Source organism: Chrysochloris asiatica, unplaced genomic scaffold, assembly GCF_000296735.1.
Source record: "Chrysochloris asiatica unplaced genomic scaffold, ChrAsi1.0 scaffold00064, whole genome shotgun sequence".
NCBI classification, from domain to species: domain Eukaryota; kingdom Metazoa; phylum Chordata; class Mammalia; order Afrosoricida; family Chrysochloridae; genus Chrysochloris; species Chrysochloris asiatica.
In genome coordinates, this window is record NW_006408582.1 from 4,008,965 (window position 1) to 4,029,934 (window position 20,970).

At 38.7% G+C, this 20,970-nt stretch overlaps 1 protein-coding gene across 2 annotated transcripts in view; it reads right to left on the reverse strand.

Annotated features, from left to right (window-relative positions):
- LOC102823711 (mitochondrial peptide methionine sulfoxide reductase-like) overlaps positions 1–20,970 on the reverse strand; it is a 689,887-nt gene that overhangs the window by 377,865 nt on the left and 291,052 nt on the right. The window contains exon 3 of one of the 2 annotated variants that reach the window (XM_006864333.1): positions 11,529–11,648. The exons of the other annotated variant lie outside the window; for it this stretch is intronic. Coding sequence (XP_006864395.1) covers positions 11,529–11,648 — 120 coding nt within the window. The remainder of the gene's footprint in view (positions 1–11,528; positions 11,649–20,970) is intronic. 2 annotated transcript variants of the gene reach the window in all.

Below are 20,970 nucleotides of genomic sequence, written 5' to 3' on the forward strand. Positions count from 1 at the left end.
ATTCATAACCACTACGCTACCAGAGCTCCTTAGGTGCCATCAAGTCAATTCCAGTTCCTGGGAAGAACTGCCCCATAGGGCTTCCTACAAGTGAAGAAACTGAGGCTCAGGGTGAAATGGCTTGCATATCAATACCACTAGGGGATAACTTGAGGACTCGAACTTTGTACTCCTCCAGAGCTCAGCTCCCACATGGGGCCTCTGTCAAACATTTTGCCTGAAAACTCATCAGAGTATTCAGGCAAAATGAAAGTGTCTGGGCCTCAGATTTTCTACAGTAATAACTGTGTACATCTCACTTATGAGAAAAACGTGTGCAGTCCTTTTCATGCTTCTGGATTCGGTGCCTCTTGGCTGTGCAGATTTCTAAAAGCTTTTGAATAGACTAATAAACATGGAATTGTTCTGAACATCTGTAAGCAAAATACAAAAAGATATCACCCAGTGAATGAACATCCTGGGTTTTCTTGCCAGAATTGGGGTATTTGTGTATTAGGCTAATGCACTGAAATTAACCCAGAATGCTAATCCATTGCAGAATGTCTTTTCATATTTTCATCTGTACAGTCGTTATTATAAAATGCAAGAATAATTCTCTATCAGGGTATTCAGGAATCTGAATAGCTCAATTACTTCTAAAATCAGTGTAGTAAAGCAACAGCATGCCAGTTAATCAGTTGGTTTGCATAACAACTTTTGGGGAGAGAGAGTGTGTGTACCCGCACATATGTGGAAGCATGAGTGTGTAAAGAGGAGGCCAGGGTCAGCCTAACTCCAAAACAAACATGAAAGAGCAAGTCTTCATTCGACTATGGAGAACATGATTCTGGAAGACAGAAACCAGTATCATAAACTGCTTTCCCTAGTATCCAGTATTATATCTTACATCTGGTATATTCCTAACAAACGGTATGTTTAATTTATTCAAGAAAGCCTACATGGGAAAACAGTATGGCACTTCCTCAGAAAGTTGGAAATAGAAATACCTTATGACCCAGCAATTCCTCTACTTGGTATTTATCCACAAGAAATACGAGCCATAATACGAGTAGATATATGCACACCATGTTCACAGCAGTACTAGTCACAATAGCAAAAAGATGGAGACAGCCTAAGTGTCCATCAACTGAAGAATGGATAAACAAACTGGGGTACATACACACAATGAAATATTATGCTACCTTGAATTATAACAAGGAATCTGCAAGCCACCACATAACATGGATGAACCTTGAGGACATTATGCTGAATGTCACAAAAGGACAAATATTGCATAAGACCAATATTGTAAAAGCTTAAGAAAAGAAACCCATATTAAAAGGTTTAAAAAAAAAAAAAAAAATCTTTGTTGATTACCAGTGGGGGTAGGGGCGGCGTGGAGGGAGAGCACAGGGTAGGGAGCAAACACATCATAGCTCGAATTTGGGGGAGGGCAAGACACAGAAGGGGGAAGGGGGTAGAAGAACAAGGGTAGATAGAGGAACCCTGGGACAGGTCTGCATGGGCTAAATGGGGCAGAGGTAAATAGTGATGTTATGTTCAAAAGAAAGAAAAAGGAAGAACTAAAAAAAAAAAGAAAGAAAGAAAGCCTACATGGAATTTAAGTTCCTCACAGCTATTCCATTCCAGATTCCTGTGGGTTCTCTAGCGCCAGGCATACACACCCAGCTTTTAAATAGCACCAAAAGAATGAATGAATCCTTGGAAATCATCTTAGGAACAGAATGGAGGCCACTAAGACTTAAAATTACTTCTCAGCATGTCCCTTAGACACAAGTCAGAATTGCAACAGAGACAGTGGTCAAGTAGAGGTAATCTGATTGTGAAAAACGTTACCCTGCATCCAAGCTAAGACAGTTCTTGGTACAGGAAGCTGGTGGTGGGTGGCTCTCAGATTGAATCAGAATTCAACCTGAAGCAATTCATAGCCTGTGAGTTATGAATTTAGTGTTAATTAAGAATCTTAGGAAGAAAAGCTTTTACAACAGGTTCAAATAAAATTATGAACACATGTAAGAGTCTCTAGGGAAATGCAAGGAGACATCATAGACTTTGGGAGATCATGGTAGTCTAGATTCTGGCTCTCAGCTTTGCAAGGTAGAAAAATTCCATTTTTGTCATTTAATTCAGTTCAAAGTTAATCCAATTTGGAAAAAATAACCTATGCAGACTGAACGCATAATAGACTGAGATACACATCTTAGAATGGCATTTCATTGATTTCGAAATAAGAATCAGAGCTGTTTGACTGACTGATCTGGCTCATTGCAATCTCTCTCTTAAAGAATCTCCACAGGAAGACAAAAGAGTAGAAGTTTCTATACAGTGTGGATCAAAACAAGAGAAGTTGCTTTACACATGTTACAAGATTGAGGGTGTCAGGCTCTGTGAGTCTGCTCAGCAAAGAAGACACTCCAAAGCACACAGGAAGGCACCCACAGGACTTAATTCCCTTTTTCTTGGCTGTCATGTCTCCCTGTTGAGGTCCAGGTTTTTTCTTTTATCTACATCAATGCAACCATCAAGTCACTCCAAAGTCCTACAGACACAGAAGTTGTTTTCCCCAAGAGACTGCATATCACAGCTCTGATTCACTTTGTGTTTATTTTATACTTTGAATCCCAGCGGGCAACTTTATTCCAGATTATTACAAAATTGTTGCTCCTTTGCATCTTCTACATATATCCGACTCAAGTCTCACTGCAGGTACTTCTTCAGCAGTGGAAGAGACTCATTAGTACATGTTCTGCTTACGTTCACAGTCAGCTCCAATCATGCATTAGTGCTGGGCTCACCTCCTCTCATGACTGCTATTAGACACCACAGATCTTTTCTACACGCCTGGTCACAACTCTAGTTAAGGCTTCAGAATGACTGGTCCACAACAATCTACATAAAAATACCCACACTGACATTGATGTGCATTCTCTCTGAATAGACACTTTCTTTAACAACGGCATCCACACTTACTCATGATAAGACGATGAGGCTGTGTATACCCAGGCAGAATGTGCACGATCTTGGTCTTCTTTCCATGGTTTATCATCATAATGCATGTGGAAAATCTGATATTTACCATCAGGTAATAGGTTGGAAAGGAGCCCTTTGGCACAATGGTTAAGCACTCAGACGCTAACTGAAAGATTGGCCATTTGAACCTACTGAGCAGTTCCATGGAACAAAGACCTGGTGATCTGCTCCCGTAAAACTTGTTGTTGTTAAGTACTGTCAAGTCGGTTCTGACTCATAACGACCCTGTATAGGGTTTCCAAGAGCGGCTGATTGATTTGACCACCTTGTGGTTCGCAGTTCAGTGTTTATCTTACAGAACTACACCAAGCCTAGAAAACCCTATGGGGCAGTTCTACTCTGTCACATGGAGTTGCTAGGAGTCAAAAATCAATTCAGTGACACCTAACAACAACAAAAAGTTGAGGAAAAGGGTTTTAAGGCTAGCCCCCCTGTGTTTTGATTACCCCTTCTGAGTGCCTCAATTGTAATTCTGGCACCCATCCACACCACAATAAATCCAATGGTGCCTTAGGTTCAAGAGTTATCACTCTGGGAGAGAAGGAACAATGGCAGATAATCCAGATTCTTATGTTTCCATTTTTGGCAAACAAAGAAACACTAACCTTTATATAACACTCCTAGATTGGGACCAAAGTTTCACAAACTTAATTCCAAACACAAGAATAAGCACTTTAGAAATTAATGCAAATACTAGAGTGCAGACTGGTAGTCCTCCCACGCTAAACCTCAGCAATTACTACCCATCTTAGCAGAGCCTTGGTTTCTTTTTCTTTCCAGTGAGACCCCCTCCTCCCCCAGGGCTGACTTGTTCAGCAAAGCTTTGAGCACCAGAGGCTTCAGAGGGGAGATCCACTAAGTCTAACCTGCTTTTCCTCTCCCCAAGCCCCTCCTCAGTCAAAAATCTTTAATTAGTTAGTTACCATAATTACTCTAGCTAGGGATTGTATTTGTTCTTCTTTCCTGATATTCCCAGGGATCTGAAGTCTCTACAACTTCTATGCCAGAGGGACATTTCGATCACAGCATCTCTCTGCCTTTTTGTTTTCTTTTTCATCATCAGAACAAAACAAAACAAAACAAAAAAAATAGAATAAAAAGCCTGAGGAAAGAAATCATCTCTCTTTCTCTGTCTGGGTAAGACCCTATAACTACCTTTATCCAATCAGGAACAGGTTTCCATGACAACCATACTTCCCAGTGCGACCACTATCTTAGCAGGTAGTGTTCATACAAAACAGAACACTCTTTACCAGCTTTTGTGGCTTCTGTACTTCACCATTGCTATAGGCCTCTAACACACTGGCGGCTAGAAAAAAATGTATCTTAAAAGTGCCTTTTCGAAACATCTTTTCGAAACATCTAGCCTTTTCAAAACATCAGAAAGATAAAAATTTTAGAAAATACATAGTATTTTCCTTACAGTAATCATTACGAGGAATCCTGGAATGGTGCTGTAGGATGAGGACTAGATGGCTGCCCACAAGGTCAGCAGTTCAAACCCACCAGCTGCTCCTTGGAAACCCTACACAGGGTTGCTACGAGTTGGAATCAACTTGACAGCATTTAACAACAAACATTAAGAAGAGCCCTGGTGTGGTGCTGTAGGATAAGCCCAGGCCTGCTAACTGAAAGAATGAAGGTTCAAACTTTCATTTTGGATCGCTATGAGTCTGAAGTGATTCAACAGTTCAGCACTTAATAACAATCATTAAGAAGCACACCAATATATTTAAAAAGTATAGTGTTGTTGTTACGTGCTGTAGAGTCAGTTCATACACAGAGTAACTCTGTATAGGATTTCTGAGAAGTAGCTGGTGGGTTTGAACCACTGACTTTGCACTGAGTAGTCCCAGGGCTGATCTTATAGCACCACACCAGGGCTCCAAAAGAATACTAGAGGGCCTAGCACTGTAGGATCAGCACTGGACTGTGACTCACAAGGTCAGCAGTTCAAACTCACCAGCTGCTCTTCAGAAACTCTGTACAGGGTCATTGTGAGTGGGGACCGACTCGATGGCACTTAACAACAAAGATAGAATATAGAATTTGTGTCTTGAATGGAAGTGCAAATGTTGTTATTGTTAAGTGTTGCTGAGTCAATTCTGACCAAGTGACCTTGTGCAGGGTTTCTTGGGAGTGGCTGTTGGGTATGAACAGTCAACCTTATAGCTAGCAAGCCAGTGCTTATCTTATAACACCACACCAGGACTCCAGAAGTGTGACTAGATGAGTGTAAAAGGGCTGCATCACAGTCAAGGACATAAGCTTTGTGTTACTAGAATCTCTGCTCTGTGTGACCTTGGTTAAGTTAATTATCCTCTCTGAGCCCCAACACTGACTCTCTACAATACTGAAAATTGGATAACTCATGGGGATTGTTAGATCAAACTGAAAAATTCCAAGACACAAAAACTGCTTATAGAGACTGTGGCACATAGTTGTTGTTGTTAGGTATCATTGAGTCAGTACTGACTCGTAGCGACCTTATGCACAGCAGAAGCTAACAAATGGCAAATATGTTAAGGAAAGGGGCCTTGGTGCTTTAATGGTTAAGCACTTGCCTACTATCCAAAAGGTTGGTGGTTCAAACTCACCAGCAAGTACTGGACTGCTAATAGCAAGGTTGGCAGTTCAAACCCACCAGCTGCTCTAAGAAACCCTAAAGAGGGTCGCTGTGAGGTGAAACCAACTCACAGGCACACAACAACAAGAAGCTGTTCCAAGGGAAAAGAGACCTGGTGATCTGCTGCCATGAAAATTTTAGCCTTAGAAACCTTATGGGGCAGTTCTCTTATAGGGTCATTATGACTTGTTAAGAAAAAGAGTTGAATTGAAAAGAGTCTGAGTAAACAAGTAATCATGATATTCTAATTAATTATTAACATTTTGCTAGTAGAGAATAATAGTACAGGCAGTAGATACTTGGAGATTTTCTTAGCAACCTTTTTCTCTTAGGTTACCAAGTCATGTCTAGAATTCCAGGAAGAGATCTCGACTCATTTCCATTCCTGAGATTTGAGAGGAAACACCTGGACAATCTTTAGGGTTCAACTAAACCTCTCTATTTATAGCTTTGCATAAACATTGGCTTGATTTTGAAACAGAAGCAAAAAATTAAAAAATGCATTAAACATTAAGGTATTTGTTCAATATTCTGCATTCTCAACACCAATCAGAATATTTCAATTTGCCTACAGAGGCAAGTAAAACAAGAACACACATATTTGTATGATATTTTCATTGTTGCACAACTCAAATATCATTTCAAAATTAGAATTCATGCTGTAGCAATCAAATCAACAAGCTTATTATACAACAAAGTTGGTTGTTGCAACTCCTCCCCCACCTTCACTCACAGTACCGCAAAATGCTGAGAGGGCTCTCCATGAAAAAAATTCAGTAATTCAAAGCTTTAATTCCAAAAAAAATAAAATGATTTACATAATATTTAAAACCATTTATGGCAATATGGTGGTTTAAATACCTAGATAAACCCTCCCGATTAGGAACTCTTCACTTTGATGGGGATAGTAAGTCTTAAGATGGTGAACAAAACATCATTTGAGAAAATGTTTACATTTAGAAATGCTTAAAACTATTTTTTATGTAAATATTTAGAAATACCTAAGCTGGCAGGAAAGTAAGGGAAATCTTTGAGGGCCAGAAGTGGAAAAAAAAACACACCAGAGAGATAAGTATAACTTGCCATGAAGGAATCTGCATATAGCCAGTAGCCTAGAGCAAAAGTTGGAGGTTTTCTGTAAAGGGCCAGATAGTATATAAGGTTAAGTTAAAAAATAATGCTATTAAACAAAAAGATATCAAAATGGGAAGCTCTTGTTTCTCAACATACCCTCCATCTAAGTTTATACACCCTTTAACGTGGTTTTCCACCTCTCTAATATCACATACAAGTAAAACTTTGTTATAAATAATTTAAAAACAGCATATTGCCTGGGAACTGCCTGGTTTTAAACTGATTCAGATGAGGACATGAAACGAGGGCTATCATTGCTGAAATATACTGGAGGAAGCAGAGAATACCAGAAAGATGTTTACCTGTGCTTTACTGACAATGCAAAGGCTTTCGATTGTGTGGATCATGACAAGCCATGGATAATAGGGCAGAGAATTAGTATTTCAGAACACTTAACTGTGCTTATGAGGAACCTGTACACAGACCAAGAGGCAGTTGTGCAAACAGAACAAGGGGGCATTGAATGGTTTTAAATAAGGAAAGGTATGCACCAGGGTTATATTCTTTCACCTTACTTATTCAATGTGTATGCTGAGCAAATAATCTGAGAAGCTGGACTATATGAAAAATAATGTGGCATCAGGACTTGAGTAAGACTCATTAACAACCTGTGACATGCAAATGAAACAACCTTGCTTGCTGAATGTGAAAAGAACTTAAAATACTGATGAAGATCAAAGGTTACAGCATTCAGTATGGGTTGCAGCTCAATGTAAAGAAAACAAAACCCCAATAAACAGCATCATGATAAATGGCGAAAAGACGGAAGTTGCCAAAGGCTTCATTTTGCTTGGACCAACCATTAATACTCATGGAAGCAGCAGCCAAGAAATCAAATGACACATTGCTTTAGGCAGATCTGCTGCACAAAATCTCTTTAAAGTGTCCAAGAGCTAAGATATCAGTTTGAGGACTAAGATTCACTTGACCAAAGCCATGGTATTTTCAATAACCTCATATGCATGTGAAAGATGGACAATGGATAAGAAAGACCATAAAAGAATTGATACATTTGAATTATGGTGCTGAAGAAGAATATTGGAAGCACCATGGACTGCCAGAGCATCAAACAAATCTGTGTTGGAAGAAGTACAGCCAGAATGCTCCTTAAAGTGAAGATGGTGAGCCTTCTCTTATACTTACATCATATTATTAGGAGGGACCAGCCCCTGTAGAAGGACCTCATGCTTGGTAAAATGGAGGGCAAGTGAAAAAGAGAAATACCCACCATGAGATTGATTGGTACAGTTGCAGTAGTAATGGGCTCAAGTGTAACAATGATTGTGAGGATGGCACAGGACTGGGCAGTGTTTCATTCTGTTGTGCATAAAGTTGCTATGAGTTGGAACTGACTCAAGGTATTTAACAACAACAACAATCCTTCCCTGAAGAATTCTGCACTCTTCAATTGACACCATATCAAATTCAAAATGGCAGTTTTGGCATCCTTGTTGTTGTCAGATGCCATTGAGTCGGAACCGACTCATAGCAACCCCATGCACAGCAGAACGAAACAATGTCCGATCCTGGGCCAACCTCATTACCGCTGCCACACGTGAGTCCATCAATGATGCCACCTGGCTGATCCATCTCTTTGGGGGTCTTCCTCTTTTTCTCTGACCCTCCACCCTACCCAGCATGACATCCTTCTCCAACAATTGTTTCCTCCGGACAATATGTCCAAAGTAGGAGAGACGAAGCTTAGCCATCCTGGCCTCCAAGGAGCACTCTGGCTGCACTTCTTCCAAAACAGATCTATTGGTTCTTTTGGCAGTCCATGGCACTTTCAGTATTCTCCTCCAACACCACAACTCAAAGGCATCAATTCTTCTACGATCCTCCTTATTCACTGTCCAGCTTTCGCATCCATATGAGGCTATTGAAAACACAATGGCCTGGGTCAGGCGCACCCTAGTCCTCAAGCTGACATCTCTGCTCTTCAACATTTTAACAAGTTCCTGTGCAGCAGATTTGCCCAGTACAATACGTTGTCTGATCTCTTGACTGCTATTTCCGCGAGTGTTGATAGTTGATCCAAGAAGAATGAAGTCCTTGACAACTTCAATCTTTTCTCCATTGATAAGAATGTTGTTTATTGGCATCCTTAAACAACTCAAATCATGTTCCTTTTAAATGTTCTTTGAGTTTTCCAGGGTTGGGGTTGTTAAGTAGATAGGTTAAGGTTTCCAACAACATTCTCATAGGACAGTCCTTGCTACCCTTGATACACCTGAAGAATGAACAGGCACATTGTCATAATGGGGGAAAAAAAAAAAAAAAGATTATCTCCCAAATTTTCTGACCTTTTTCTCAGAACTGAAGTTTTTAAGTTTCTTAAAGCTTCTTTTCAATAAGTTTTTAAATTATTATCCATGATCGTCCTGTGTCCTTCAAGAAAATCCACCAAAATTACCCTTTTTCATAATCTTCTGACCACACTGCCTTGAATTGAACTGGCCCTATAGATGCCATCAGAAGCCACAGATTTCATTGGACCTTGTTTTCTGGATCATACTGGTAAATTCAAGATAGGTCCTGGTTATGATTCACTCTGTAAAATTGTCTTCGTTAACTTTGGTCTTACTTAAGCTTTGGTCTTTGAGCTAGCTGATTGTCCCAAAATATTTTTGGTATCCAACCATCTGTAAGCTTGCTGAGGCTAAGATGTTTGCTTTAAACTGAAAATGGCAAACCGTATGAGATCCCAACTTCAGTTTCATCAATGACAATTCTGTGGTCTTCTTCCACCAGTTTCTGGACTTCAGTCAGAATTTCTTTATTCATTGAGGTTAATGGTCTTCCCTTCCTTCGTTCATCTTTGAGGTCTTCCAGACATTCTATAAAACACATGATCCATCTAAAAACTGCATTTTTATGTGACGTGGCATTCCTGTAAGCTTGCTACAAAGCTTCAATGATCTGGGAGGATGTCCACTTGAGTTTTGTTAAAAATTTAATATTAGCCCTCAGCACAAAATAATTTTTCCATGGTACAAAAAGTGCCCCCCCCCCTTTTTAAGGTACTCTAATGAGACTAAAATAAGTGTGTTACTGAGAGAACTTGTCTACAGCCATCAACTGACTTCAGAAATATATTTAAACGTGTTTTCTTTGGAATAAACCTGGATATGTATGAACTGGAACACTAGATACAATACCTTTTTACTTACCCTCACATATTTTAAGTTTTACACATCATATAACTGTCTGTCATAACCACTAAACTCTGCCATTATAGCATAACAGTACCCATAGAAAATATATAAGCAAATAAGCTTTGCTGTGTTTCAGTAAAAATGTTATGTACAAAAGCAGGCAGTAGGCTGGACTTGACTTGTAGGCATAATTTGATAACCCCTAAATTACGAATCAGTCTGCGAACCTTAAGGTCAGCAGTTCGAAACTACCAGCTGTTCCATGGGAGAAAGATGAGGCATTCTGCTCCTGTAAAGATTTACAGCCTCAGAAACCCTGTACAGGGTCGCTATGAGTCGGAACCGACTCCCTGGCACATAACAACAACAATAACAAATTGTATCAAAGCTTTTAATGCTTTTCCCTCCAAAAAACATGTCTGATATAAGAAATGTGTCCCATGTGGCAGACTGCTGAAATCCCACTTAAAAAAAAAAAAATTGTCATTGAGTCAATTCCAATTCATATCAACCCTAGAGGAAGAATAGAACTGCCCATTAGAGTTTCTAAAGTTGTAATTTTTTACAGATGCAGAGTGTCACATCTTTCTCCCAGGGATCAGCATGTGGATTTGAACAGCTGACCTTTCTATTATTGAAATGTTGTTGTAATGTGCCATGGAGTTGGTTCCGACTCATAGCGACCCTGTACAGGGTTTCCAAGGCTGTAAATCTTTACAGGAGCAGAACGCCTCCTCTTTCTCCCATGGAACAGCTGGTAGTTTCAAACTGCTGACCCTGAGGTTCGCAGCCCGATTTGTATAATGGTCCCTAATTTCTTCACACCTCCCTATGTCTGTACCTCTGGGAGCCATCCCACAATGACTCTGGGCTAAACCAATGGAACAATAGTAAACAAGACACAGACTTGGAAATTACTAACAAAATGGAAGTTGTCCTCTCTTGGTGTTCCTAGGATTTCTGTAACCAGGTCAGCCCCCTGAAGACACAAAGTCCCATGATTTCCCCATGATCCCAGTCAACAGCAAGAACCAACCAAAAGCCAATATCAATTGCCAGACATATACCAACCAATCTCAAGGCAATTCACTAATTGACTAGCACCACATGAGTGAGCCCAGTTGAGATCAACAGAATTGACACATTAAGTCCAGCCTAAATTGTTGGCACACAGAAACATTAGCAAATCAGTTATTTTTTAAGTCACTATTTAGCAAAAGGTAAACCGTTATTGTTGTTAAGTGCTGTTGAATTCGGTTCCAACCCATAGCGACCCTGTATAAGGTTTCCTTTGGCGCACTGGTGAGATTGAAGCTGCCAACCTTGCAGTTCAAACTGACTTTTCAGTCCAGCACATTAATCCACAGCACCACGCCAGTACCATTCTATATGAAATTTATTATTTTCTGGAAATAAAATAAGGAAGAGATCAATAAGTATGCTTCTAGAAATAGGCAAGAGAAGACTAAGAGGAAACACACACACAAAAATTGTATTTCCATTTTCAGGAGCTCAGTATGCACCAGCAGGGACAAGCTCGCACTTGTCCCTCCTAATATTTTGACCAATCAAATTCTTCCTACCTGAACAGACTTCTTGATAAGTAGGATTGGAGGTATAACCTCCTGCATAACCAACTTGAGTTGAATATACTCCTTTCAGGATCCAAAATTTCCTTTCAGCTCCCCAAAAACAGCCCATTCCTAAGGAAAAAATTAAAACAGTGATTAATCCTTCATCCACAACAAGGTCATTAGTTCACAGCAGAATACCTGTTTAATAAAAAGAGATAGTTACTACTGTCATTTGATAATCAGTAATGACTAAAATTTATCTTTTAAAATTTTTTTATTTAACTTTATTTGTACAAAATCTGTCTTTACTTTCAATGTGCAAAAACTTTAAAAGCTTCAAATTTGATGGAGTGTGTGAACATACAGTCTTCCAAATAACATAGTAAAAATGATAACTCAGTATTTTATTAATTATTTCCTCACTTGATTCATTGAGGATTTGTCAAAACACAAGAACTTGTATTGCTGTTGTTGTTGTTAGATGCCACTGAGTCAGTTCTGACTCATTGCTTCCCTATGCACAACAGAACAAAACACTGTCCAGTGTTGCCCCATCTGTACAATTGCTGCTATATTTGAGTCCATTGCTATGGCCACCATGCAAATCCATCTCATTGGGGATTTTCCTCTTTTTTGCTGACCATCCACTTTGCCAAGCATGATTTCCTTCTCCAGATACTGGTCTCTCTGGATAACATGTCTGTAATATTAAAGACGGAACTTACCATCCTGGCTTCTAAGGAATATTCCAGCTGTACTTCTTCCATGGTACTTTCAATATTCTTCTCTAACACCATAACTCAAATGAATCGCGTGTCTTCACTCTTTCTCATCCATTTCCCAACATTTGCATGTATATGAGTCAATTGAAAATCCCATGACTTGGGTAATGTGCATCTTAGTCCTCAAACTGATATCTTTGCTCTTGAATATTTTAAAGAAGCCTTGTGCAGCAGATTTTCCCAAAACATCATTTAATTTCTTGACTGCTGCTTCCATGAGTGTTGATAGTCGATCCAAGCAAAATGAATTATTTGACAACTTCAATCATTTCTTCATTTATCTTGATGTTATTTATTGGTCCAATTGTGAAGATGTTTGTTTTCTTTTTTTATCTTCATCAGAAAGTATTTTAAGTCCTCTTCTCTTGCAGCAAGCAAGGCTGAATCATCTGCATATCGCAGACTCTTAAGGATTTCCTCTTGGTCTATGTACAAGTTCCTCATAATCACAATTAATTGTTCTGGATAACTATGTTATCCATAGCTAGTTTGATCTACATAGTAAATAAAGCACAAATAAACATCTTTCTGGTATTTTCTGCTTTAAGCCAAGATCCATCCGATCATCATCAATAATATCCCTAATTCCATATCTCTTCTGAATCCAGGTTGATTTCTGTCAATTCCTTATAGATGTACCATTGCAGTCATTTTTTAAAATTATCTTCAGCAAAATTTTATTTGCATGTGATGTTAATAATATTGTTAGATGGCTTCTGCATTCTGTTAGATCACTTCTCTTTGGGATGGTCACAAATATGGTTATCTTCCAACAGGTTAGCCATGTAGCTGTCTTCCAAATTTCTTGGCATACATGACAGAGAACATCCAGTGCTTCATTGGTTTATTGAAAGATTTTAATTTTTTTCTTGTTTTTTCAACAATGTCTTCAATGCAGTTTGAACTACTTCTTCCAGTACCATCAGTTCTTTTTCATATGCTACATATTGAAATGGCTGAACATAGACCATTTCTTTTTTGGTACAGTGAATCTATGCATACCTTCCATCTTCTTTTTCTTTCTTTTTAATTTTTTATTGTGAATTGAGTGGAGGTTTACAAACAAGATCATCAACTCTACATTCAGCACACTACACACTTTGTTTCATCTCAATAATTACAATCCCCTCCCTGCAACAACATATATCCTACTTCCTCCCTGTAGCTCCTCATTGACATCTTATTATTTCACAGATGAACAAGGCAAAAATATTTGATGTACACTTACAAAACAAAACACATATTCATTTAAATGTCCAAAGGGCACAATCTGCCAGCCAGCCTCCTGCCCATAGGCATGCAGCCACCATCTCTTCGTTGCCAATTTTCTAGGTAGGGATGTCAGGCTCTACTCATGCTCTCCTGGCAGTCCATGGTACGTGATAGTTCTGGGATCCTCTGTTCCTTAAATGAAAGATTACCTTCTCCCTCCTTTTAGTTACACATCTTCTACAATTACAGTTGTGACTATTGTAATTAATCCTGCTAACAACTATTCACAATTGAGTCATAAAATCCTATCACTGTCATCTCCCATCCCCTTTCACCAGATACATCTGGGAAAAAGAGAAGTTATTCAGTTATCCCCTCACTCTGCAACTAAGCACACTCATGAAAGCTTGTAAGCCAGCCACTTCATGCCTTTGTAGTCCCCCACTTTTTTATATCCAATGCCTAAATTTTTCATCTCATTAAGCCAGTACACTGAGGAAACAAGGTTGTTCCTTGATATGAAGATACTTTACATTCCAGTCCTTCCATCCTTTTTTGATGCATTCTGCATCATTCAATATTTTGCACATAGAATCCTTCAACATAGCAAATCGAGGCTTGACTTTTTTCTTCACTTCTTTCAGCTTGAGAAATGCTGAGCAGGTTCTTCCCTTTAGTACTTCTAACTCTAGGTCCTTGCACATTTCATAATAATACTAGACTGTGTTTTTTCGAACTAACTTTGGAACTTTTCTGTTCAGATCATTTATTACTCAGTTTCCCCATTTACTTCAACATGTCACACTGGAGAGTAAGTTTCAAATTTTTTTCTGGCATTTATTTTGATATCTTCTTTCCTCCCTGTCTTTTTAATGATCTTTTGCATTCTTCATGGATAATGTTCTTGATGTTACAGTTCTTTTGGTCTTTAGTCAATAGGGTCTAATCTATTAAATCTGTTCTTGAGATGGTCTCTAAATTCAGGTGGGATATGTTCATGTTTTGGTGCTTCTGGACTTGTTTTAATTTGCTTCAGCTTCAGAATGCATATGAGCAACTGATGCTCTGTTCCATAGTCAGCCCCTGCCTTTATTTTGGCTGATGGTATTTACTTTTTCCACCACGACTTCACACAGATGTAGTCAATTTATCCCTGCATGTTAGATCTGATAAGGTCCGTGTGTTGTTTAGAAGGGTCTTTATGTTGTTTAGAAAAGGTTTTGTAATGAATAAGTCATTGGTCTTATAAAATTCTATCATGTGATCTCCAGCATCATTTTTATTACCAAGGCCATATCTTCCAACTAAAGATCCTTCCTCTTTGTTTCTATCCTTTGCATTCCAATCACCAATAATTATCAATACAGCTTGATTACATGTTTGACAAATTTCAGACTAGAGAAGTTGGTAGAATTCTTCAATTTCATCATCATTGCCTTTAGTGGTTAGTTTGTAAATTTGAATAACAGTGGCATTAACTGGTCTCCCTTGTAGGCCTATGGATATGATCCTATCACAGACAGGTTGATCTTGAAATAATCATTTTGAAGATGAATGTGATGCCATTCCTCTTGAATTTGTCATTCCTGGTATAGTCAACCATATGATTGTCAGATGCAAAATGCCCAATGTCAGTCCACTGCAGCTCACTAATGCCTAGGATATCGATCTTTATGTGTTCCATTTCATTTTTGACAATTCATACTTAATACATTCTGTGTTCTGATTACTAATGAATGTTTGCAGCTGGTTCTCCTCATTTTGAGTTGTGCCTCATCAGCAGATAAAGGTCCCAAAAGCTTTACTCTATTTGCATCATCATGGCCCACTCTACTTTGAGGAGGCAGCTCTTCCCCAGTTGCATTTTGAGTGCTTTCTCACCTCAGCAGCTCATCTTCTGGCACCAAATCTGACAGTGTTCTGCTGCTATTCACACTCTTTTCATCTTCCGGCACTGTATCTAACACTGTTCCACTGCTTTTCATAAGATTTTCAGTGGCTAAACATTCAGAGTTCTGGTGTGGCACTGTGGGTTAATGCGCCAGACTGCAAAGCCGTTTGAACTACAAGGTCAGTGGTTCAATCTCACTTAGAAACCCTATAAAAGGTCACTATGGGTCAGAATCAACTGGATGGCACTTAACAATAACAAACATTCAGAGGAGTCCTGGTGTGGCACTGTAGGATAAGTAAGGTCAGCAGTTCAAACTCACCAGCCACTCCTTGGAAACCCTTTACAGGGGGCACTATGGGTCAGAACCAACTTGATGGCACTTAACAACAGTCATTCAGAAGTACTCCATCTCTTCTTTCTAGCCTGTCTTAGTCTGCAAACTCTGCTGAAACCTGACCACCATGGGTGACCCTGCTGGTATTTAATTACCAGTAACACAGCTTCCAGCATCACAGTAATACACAAGCTACCACAGTACAACAAAATAACAGACAAGTGGTGGATAACTTGCATTGTTGTTGTTCTGACTCACAGCTGCCCTGAATAGGGCTTCCGAGGAGCAGTTGGTGGGTTTGAACTGCAGACTTGGTGGATTGAAGCCCCGTGCTGATTCTACAGAGCCACACAAGGAGTTCAGTAGTAGGTATTTATGTAATGATGAGTGTTCTGGTTATGATTTCTAAAACTATTTTTTTTTAACTTTTTATAATGAATTGAGTGAAGATTTATAGAGGACATCATCAGTTTTCCAGTCAACAAATCACAGACGTCATTTCATTGCAATGATGGTAATCCCTTCCATGTAACATCCCTTATTCCACTTCTCACCTGTGATTCTTGTACCCATTCCACTGAATTTCCTAATCCTTCTGAATTTTGTCATCAGGTAAATGCTGCCCTTTTGATTCCATAGTATGCATCCCTCACTAGTGTTATTGTCCCCTATATACCTAGCCACTGCTTGGCTGAAAATTAAGCCACAAGTGCAAATTCAGTTCCAGACCTGAAGAGTGAATGAGGGTCAGAGTCTTGGGATCCTGCACTCTCTTTAAAAAAATATTTGAAGGAAGATGAATAGCACTAAATTACTGATTTTAATGGGAAAAATTCTAAAATCCTGACAAACTAATGTAGTATTTCCAATGAACAATTTCATATGCATGTTTTTGTTTGGTTTTTAAATTTGTCTTCATTTAAGTTATTACACAACTTCCTGTGACAAATCACTGCTCACATAAAAGAAATATTTTTCAGAGTTCTCTTACTACAGGTTATCAAAGAAGGAGATAAAGAGAAAAGGAAGAGGAAACAAACAAGCAAAAAACTCACATCAATAGCATTACATTCAACTAGCAAATATTAGGTTTATATGATTAGTCCTGGTGTGGCGCTGTGGGTTAATGTGCCAGACTGCAAAGCCATTTGAACTGCAAGGTCGGCGGTTCAAGTTCACCAGCTGCTCCTTGGAAACCCTATACAGGGTCGCTATGGGTCAGAATCAACTCAATGGCACTTAACAACAACATGATTAGTTATTGGGTTCCATTGAATATTTGATGATGCTCATCTCCTAAGAATATTGTTGTTGTTGTTGTTCTTAAGTGCCTTCAAGTTGGCTCCGACTCACAGTGACCCTGTATAGGGTTTCGGAGGACAGCGTCTGGTGAATTTGAACTGTAGTTCAAGTGAGTGTAGTTCAAACTCACTTTGCAGCCCAGTGCATTATCCCACAGTGTCACACCAGGACTTCCCCAAGAATACACAGACTGACCTATATCAAATATGTTGCATTCCACTTCGGGGTATTTATAGACCCTCGGAGGCCTATCCCAGGGCTCCAGTTAAGAACAGTCAATATCAACCATAGGTTTCTGAACTGCCCAGTAAAATTACAATTCTGTGGTCAATCTCCAGATTTAAGCAAACACTACTGCTTCGTTTCAGTTTTGTATGGTTTTATGGCATTTATTTATGAAGAAATAAAATCTTGGGTGAAATTTGTTGTGACGTGCCATTGAGTCAGTTCTGACTCACAGTGACCCTGTGAAGGATTTCTGGGGTTTGTAAATCTTTACAGGAGCAGACAGTCTCATCTTTCTCCCACAGAGAAGCTGGTGGGCTCGACCTCGGACCTTGTGGTTCACAGTCAAGTGTTTTATCATATGTACCCATCATGCTCTGTTGGATGGAAAAATAGTTGGTAAATTAATATACGGCTCTTTCTCCTGCAATCACAATAGATTTGCTAGGTTCAACAAAAGAGTTGAAAGAAAAATCAGGTAGTTTACTGAAATTGTTGATACTTGTTAATATACTATTTTAAAAATTCAAATCAACAATAATAACCAAAAAGCAGTGTGCATAAAATTATACATTATACAAGTATTCTTTTTGCTAAAATGTAAGAGGAATTCTACTAGCCAAAAGTTGGTGAGCAGTTAAAAATATGATAGAGATAAATGATGAAATTTAATGCAATAAAAATAATTATTGTTATGATAAAGTATATGATAGTATCATAATTACCTAAGGTTCAATGAAAAAGGGAAAAATACAATTAGTGCATGTTTTTATTACAAATATAAAAAAATTCATACAAATAAAGACCAGAAAGACATGTTAAAATTATAACCATGAATGTGTTATAGTAGCAAGAATGTAGGATTTTTTTTTCACTTTTCAAATTTTTCTGTAATAGTTGAATTACCTTAAAATTTGAAAACACAAGCAAATATGTATTGAGTATCTATAAAAAAAGAAGTGTGTCCTCAAGTCTCTGGAAAAAAGAATTCACTATTAATTTTACTCCATTGCCTTCCCTGGGATAAAAGGCATATGATGATAGATTTTGAGTGGTTGATTAGTCTAAGGAATGCATACCTCCTAAGCGTTACTGTTCACCTTATATATCTATCTATTGTTTGGCTGAACATTGAGCCCCAGGGGTGAGCTTAGTTCCAGGGCTGATGGGTGACTAAAGGCCATAATCTCAGGAGTTCTACCAGTCTCTATCCAACCAGTAAGCCTGGTCTACTTTTATGATTTTGAGCTTTGTTCCACAATTTTCTCCCACTCTATCCAAGACCTACTAACGTGATCATGTTCAGAGGGGTTGGTAGTGGTAGCTGGACACCATCTAGCTCTTCGGTCTTAGAGTCATGGAGACTGATGTTTGCATGGTCCATTAGTCCAGTGGATTAACTGTTGCCATGTGTCATTAGTTTTCACCAATAGCTGCACCTTATATGGCTGCTCATGAGCTTTTAGTACCCAAGTTAGTACTCACGTAAGTAGTATTTAGACCACTGTCTTTGTGGACTGATATGCCAACTGATTGTAGTGTCCCCTGAGACTATGGTCCTGAGCCCTCAAGGATGGGCCATAGCAGGCTATAGCTAAGAAGTTTTCATAACTTTGCCTCCTGTATGCTTTCCTATATTCATGCGCTATATTTGCAGCACACATAAACACATGTGTAGAAATATCCTCTGTCAAATCTATCTATGTTCTTGGGTGTAGATTCATTTTTCTTCCCACATCTGCTCACCTTTTGAGTCTATGCATCTACTCATAGATCGTTGTTATTGCAAGGCTGTATGCCTTTAACTCATGTATTCCTTCTAGAGTCTTCCTTATCCTGCATCAGTTTTTACTGACCTCATTCTTATATATTACCTTCCTCTTTATCCAATTTAACATGCGTCTACCCTCTAGTCAGTGACTAACCACCCTTCCCCTCCCATCCCTGGTAACTATCAGAAAATGTTTCTTTTTGTGTGAAAACTTTTCCTTGACGTGGCTTGAACTAATTAGAACTGCACAGGTTTAAAAGTGATATTTTAAAAGTGTTAAGAGTATAGAGTATATATAGCAAGTTAAAACAGGAAAAGGAATTTTTTACCTTAAACTTTCAGAAAACAATAAAAGAGTTGGGGGAAAAGTATAGTCTCGGAAGTGGGATAGCTGGGTCACTCTTGTCATCCAGTCTAGATTTCTGGGATACGAGTAGTGGAAGTAGCTCTGGAACTTACAGTGAACATGGCTGTATTCCTTGTGAAGTTTAACAGTGGGTACAAGAGCAATAAGAGTGGGAGCTTTGGGATAAAATGTTAAATGAACATGTGGTGAGTACACATGTTCTAATGAAAGCCAGTCCTCTTTGTTGCTTTCAACTCTGACAGGACAGACGGCTCTTCCTACCCCATCTGTTGCTAAGTGTTTGTTATTCAGTGATAGTCTTAACAGGCAAAATCAGAGAATGGGGTGTGCTAGTTAGCAAACAATGGGGTGTATGAGTTAGCAGAGAATCAGATGGGTCCGGTAGCAGAGACTAGGGTGCACTAGTTGCCAGAGAATGGGGTATTCGAGTTAGCAGAATATAGTATATGCTAGTTCACAGAGACTCGGATGTGCTAGGTAGCAGACAATGGGTTATGCTACTTCACAGAGAACAGGGTGTACTAGTTAGCAGAACTTCTCCTAGCCAATTTGTGCAGTGAAGCCTTAAGGGCACTCAGGCAGACTGTGGAAGACTGTCTTTCAAGAGCATTAAAGTTGTAGTGGTGGGCCTCTCAATTATTTTTTCGAAAAATACCATTCTAACAATAAAATATGTTTACTAGTCAAGTCAAAACTTGCAGTGTAAATGGGGCTTGAAAAAGGCTTTTAGGAAATGTTGAGCCTACTTTTAAGTTCTTTCTGAAGACTTCAGTTTAGCACCATAAATCTTTAGGGAAAATAAAAGTAATTCCCACAAATATAAAAAATCTCTTAGCCACAGAAATTTTCTAGAAATGACAGATGAAAAAAAAGTTTTAATAGAAATGCAGGATTCTAAAGGTAATTCGAAATAAGCAAAAGAAATCTATCAGGGCTTTGGGGAAGTTCTTAGCAAGTAATGATTTCTAAATGAGAGTTCTAAAAATGTAAATCTGATAGAGTGACACAGTTGTAATTTTGATACGTTCTATGAATCTTTCAGGTGTAAATTTGAGTCTTTTTTCTTTTAATTTCAACACTTGATTTCTATAGCATTTAGACAACTTTCAGGAGGTGGAATGATAAGTAAATCCATTGAATCTATGACTTACAACGGCTGGTCTACAGCCACTGAAATAAGCATCGCCTTGGAATAAAAACAGTATCTAAAGAACAAGTCAGATATATTCTGTAAAAGGCACATTTTATATTCAATCCGAAACCCCTCAGGGTTCACCGATTTCTTTTTCTAACCAACCAATGCCTCAGTAACTGGCCCTATAAACAATGAACAATGACTGCCTTCATTCATGCAGGTGCAACTTGAAAATGCCCCCATCTCTTCCTTCTGCCCAAGTTGATACACACTTGTGCGTGTAACTGTTGTAAATGAGCCTGTAAATCCAAATGCCGAAGTCTGTGAGTTAATCTAATGCCAATAAAGAAGCCAATAATATCAACAGATGAAATATGAATTCACTCAGGAAATTCTATTTTTGGAACAAACTAAAAAACATCTTAAATA